Raw genomic sequence first — 5,000 nt, 5'->3', positions numbered from 1 at the left:
TGCAACAGAGAAAGAAACACTTAAATACTTATGAATGTAAGGAAAAGAATCACTTAAATAATCATGAATATAAGGGAAATTGGGAGAGACCAACAGAGAATCACTTAAATAATTATGAATATAAGGGAAATTGGGCGAGGCCAACAGAGAATCACTTAAATAATTATGAATATAAGGAAAAGAATCTCTTGAATAATTATGGTAGGCCCTGCTGCTTCCTCCGGTGCCTTGGATGACAGTGGAGGTAGCAGCAGTAGGGGATTCAGCGTTATGAAGCTTCATCTTTGGTGGATAACGTGGGAAGGTGGGCTGTGGCACCCCTAACAGTACCAGCCGAACTCGGTTGAGTCCCTTGTCAAGCTGGGAGGAACGGAGAGAGTAGAGGTCCCCTTTTTTGTTTCATTTGTTTGATGTCAGCTACCCCCAAAATTTGGGGTAAGTGCCTTGGTATATGTATGTATAAGGAAAAGAATCACTTAAATAATTATGAATATAAGGGAAATTGGGAGAGACCAACAGAGAATCACTTAAATAATTATGAATATATGGAAAATTGGGAGAGGCCAACAGAGAAACATTCACTTAAGCAATCATGAATATAAGAAAAATTGGGAAAAAGTACCTCTCAAGGTTTCTTGCTATTTGTTTCTGGTGGATTTGATACTATGGCACTGTCCAGGCTTTTCTGAACTAGACATACAGATTTCTTTGGAACCAATAAATTAATAATGTTATTCCCTTCTCAACATTTAAGACAATCGCCAAAGCGTCAACCTGTCACATAATTATAAAAACTGTATTTGGAGTTAGTTTACAATATAGGTAGAGTAGACAGTTATATTGAGGTATAGACTACAGAAATTAGCACCTGGGCTGTGATGAGAACTACATAGGATATAGTTACAATAACAACAACAACTACAACAAATGTAGCCGTTTGTAGTCTATGCAGGACAAAGGCCTCAGGCATGTTCTTAATCATATCTGGGGTTTTGAGAGTTATCATCAGCAGCACGCTGGCTACTGCATGTCGGTATTGGTGGGAGACTTTAGTTTTGATCGTACACAGCACACCAACCCAGTATAGGTGACCTATAGGTGGCTCTGACTAGTACAGCTTTGTTGATCTTGGCGATACGCAAAAAGGATGGTTAAAAGAGCATGTTATCTTAGTTACACTTCTGTTTTAGGTCATGCCATGGGACGAGTCTTATGATCTCTGCTCTTTGAAAGAGGCCCTTGGTAATCTTGCCTTTCTGTCTTGGGGTAGAGTTCTCTAGCTTGAGGGTACTCTCGGGAAAAGAAATAACACAAGACAGTGTGTCTTGTGTTATTTCTTTTCCTCTTTTTTATAGTTATTTATGAAATATAAATTTAATGTTGTTACTGTTATTAAAATATTTCATTTTGATTGTTTATTACTTCTCTTGCAGTTTATTAATTTCCATGTTGCCTTTTCTCACTGGGCTATTTTCCCCTGTTGGAGGCCTTGGGCATATAGCATGCTTTTCCAACTAGGGTTCTAATTTAGTTTATAATAATAATAATAATAATAATAATAATAATAATAATAATAATAATAATAATAATAATAAAGATTTCATTATTTATTGGATGAGATGCCCATCACCATCTTGAACTATTAACTTCAGAATCTCAAACTGTATCAATACAGATTACTTTGGCCACACTAAAAGACTAAGAGTTTTGCTCGCTTTTTCTTACATTTGTCCCAAATTTTACAAAAGGCTTCACTTCCGTAATATATTCATTTTTTTTCAAGTAGCCTTGACACATTCAATTTCCTTTTCAAATATTCTCTGAGCCTAAAATCCAGACGCGATACTTTCTCGTAGTGTCTGCAACCTCACCTAAGGATTGGGGTTTTGGTGGAAACTATAGGTCTACCTGGTGAGTCACCAGCCGCCACTACCTGGCCTTCCCTGGTCATAGCTTGGTTGGAATGGGGGCTTTGGAGCTAATCAAACGTCTATATGGTCAGTCTCTAGAGCATTGTCCACTGTCCGTTGCCTCTGCCATCTATGAGCGGCCTTTAAAGCCTAAAATTCATCCATTAAACCAGATATCTTAACTTTGATTATGCTCTTACTACGCTCTTTAGTTTTCCAATAATCAGAAACGTCTTACTTTAATTCATCCACAAGATTAAAGGAATGTAGAAATATAAACCCAGTGACCATACTGTGACAACACTGACCTTCAGGTAGGCTTGTTCGGCGTTTGAAAATTGCTTGAGGTTGTTATACGTCCTGCCAACATTGATGTGGGCACCAATGTCATCCTCTTGGACACTGACAGCTGCTTTGAAATACTTCAAGGCCTCTCCGAAGCGTCCCTGAGACTCTAGCGCGTGGCCTACATTATTGAACAGCTTTGCATTGCGCTGGTTCACCTGTCGAAAAAGAGATATATGGTATTACGTCACTGAAAATACTTGGAAATTGAAAGCTGCTCTGAAATACTTCAAAGCCTCTCCAAAGTGTCCCTGAGACTCTAGCGTGTGGCCTACATTATTGAACAGCTTTGCATTGTGCTGGCTCACCTGTCGAAAAAAAGATACATGGTATTACGTCACTGAGAATACTTGGACATTGACAGCTGCTTTGAAATTCTTCAAAGCCTCTCCAAAGCGTACCTGAGACTCTAGCGCGTGGCCTACATTATTGAACAGCTTTGCATTGCGCTAGTTCACCTGTCGAAAAAGATACATGGTATTACGTCACAGAAAGTAGATTTAGGTGATAGGTGGTATGGTCATGTCATGAGAAGAGATAAACAGTATATTGGGAGGAGAGTGATGGAAATGGAGGTACAGGGAGCGAGAAGGAGAGGGAGACCAAAGCGAAGGTGGGTGGACCCTATCAAGGATGACCTTCGATCAAAGGGATTAACCGGTGATGAGGTGTGGGACAGAGGTAGATGGAGAAAGCTGACCAGAAACATCGACCCCACATATAAGTGGGAAAAGATGTATACAAAGAAGAAGAAGAAGGAGAAGAAGAGGTATCACGTCACTGGAAATTAATGAAAAAAAAAATAGTTGAACCTTGCAGCAAAGGTTTTTATGTTGAACAGGGTGATATAAGTCTTTTTATAGTTTATATATGAAATATCTGTTTGGATGTTGTTACTGTTTTTTTAAAATATACTATCGTAACTGTTCATTACTTCTCCTATCGTGTATTTATTTCCTTATTTTCTTTACTCACTGGGTAATTGCATCTTACTTTTCCAAGTAGGGTTATAAATTGGCTAGTAAAATATAAATAATAATAATAATAATAATAATAATAATATTCAAATTACCAGTATAATTGAAGTTAAGATTGATGCCACTTAAATTGAAAGAAAATTTTTCATGGATTTTATAAAAAAAAAAACAAATAGCAACAAATGAAATATCGCATAATAACATGGAAAACGTAAGATATACAAAAAGAGTTTTCAATATTCTTTCATACAAGTATAGGGACACCTTAATTATTATTATTATTAAATACTAAGCTACAACCTTAGTTGGTAAAGCAGGATGCTATAAGCCCAGGGGCCCCAACAGGGAAAATAGCCCAGTGAGGAAAGGAAACAAGGAAAATAAGATATTCAAGAACAGTAAAACCATGGAAATAAATATTTCCTATATAAACTATAAAAACTTTAACAAAACAAGAGGAAGAGAAACTAGATAGAACAGTGTGCCTGAGTGTACCCTCAAGCAAGAGAACTCTAACCCAAGACAGTGGAAGACCATGGTACAGAGGTTATGGCACTACCCAAGACTAGAGAACAATGGCTTGATTTTGGAGTGTCCTTCTCCTAGAAGAGCTGCTTACCATAGCTAAAGAGCCTCTTCTACCCTTACCAAAAGGAAAGTACATGGGTTATGACTTTTTTCAGTTTTAATTTCCCATTACTTAAATTAAACTCATAATAGTTTTAAAAAAATTATAGATAATTATCAGAAGGTTTAGATGTACTCGGCGTCAATGACTTTAGATGCCAGGATGCCAGATAACTGATAATTAATCAATGAACACCTATACTCAATTTTTTTTAATGAGGCGCATTTGCACCGACTCCCAGCGGTGCCCTTTTAGCTCGGAAAAAGTTTCCTGCTTCCTGATTGGTTATAATTATCTTGTCCAACCAATCAGCGATCAAGAAACGTTTCCGAGCTAAAAGGGCACCCCTGCGAGTCGGTACAAATCTGCCCCGCTAAAAAGAATTGACTATAGACATGTGACCTGTCGCTTTTAGACATCAAACTCCAGGAATGGAATATAAGCTCCTCCCACAAGGCCACCGACGTATTGTAGTAAATACACGTAGCATATTTTTCTGATGTTTTGTTTTATAAATATATGTATGTATGTGTTTTGTTCTCACTCTCACTGTGTCATGTACATTGTAAAAATTTCTAGAAATAAACCAGTCCTCTTGATGATAATCGTCGATTTATTTAGTGTTTTAATTGTTCTTTGTAGTTATATATATATACATATATATATATATATATATATATATATATATATATATATATATATATATATATATTATATTATATATATATATATATATATATACGGTATATATCTTCTATATATTTCAGGTGAAACAGATAAGCTGTATATACAGTATATATACATTATACTTTCTATGATACAAATAAATAAACATATATATATATATATATATATATATATATATATATATATATATATATATATATATATATATATATACACATTTATACATATATATATTTATATATATGTATACACATACATACAAACATACATACATATATATATATATATGTATATATATACATATATATGTATATATATATATATATATATATATATATATATGTGTGTGTGTGTGTGTGTGTGTGTGTGTGTGTGTGTGTGTGTGTGTGTGTGCGCGTGCGTGTCTAAACCATGAGAAATCTTACCTTGAGTCCAGCAGTGAATATTGTGTAT

At 35.4% G+C, this 5,000-nt stretch overlaps 3 protein-coding genes across 7 annotated transcripts in view; 1 reads left to right on the top strand and 2 right to left on the bottom strand.

Annotated features, from left to right (window-relative positions):
* LOC137649548 (protein O-mannosyl-transferase Tmtc3-like) overlaps nt 1-4,996 on the bottom strand; it is a gene marked incomplete at its 5' end in the record, with an annotated part of 55,463 nt that extends 50,467 nt beyond the window's left edge. Inside the window, 2 exons of the mRNA XM_068382535.1 lie at nt 2,219-2,413; nt 4,973-4,996. Of these exons, the coding sequence (XP_068238636.1) occupies nt 2,219-2,413; nt 4,973-4,996 (219 nt within the window). The remainder of the gene's footprint in view (nt 1-2,218; nt 2,414-4,972) is intronic.
* LOC137649946 (calcium uniporter protein, mitochondrial-like) overlaps nt 1-5,000 on the bottom strand; it is a 799,430-nt gene that overhangs the window by 415,551 nt on the left and 378,879 nt on the right. The gene's annotated exons all lie outside the window — the stretch shown is intronic.
* Nucleotides 1-5,000, top strand: part of LOC137649945 (uncharacterized) — a 402,495-nt gene that overhangs the window by 318,219 nt on the left and 79,276 nt on the right. The gene's annotated exons all lie outside the window — the stretch shown is intronic.

Source organism: Palaemon carinicauda, chromosome 11 (genome assembly GCF_036898095.1).
Source record: "Palaemon carinicauda isolate YSFRI2023 chromosome 11, ASM3689809v2, whole genome shotgun sequence".
Lineage (NCBI taxonomy): Eukaryota > Metazoa > Arthropoda > Malacostraca > Decapoda > Palaemonidae > Palaemon > Palaemon carinicauda.
This window is presented reverse-complemented; position numbering and strand designations above follow the sequence as displayed.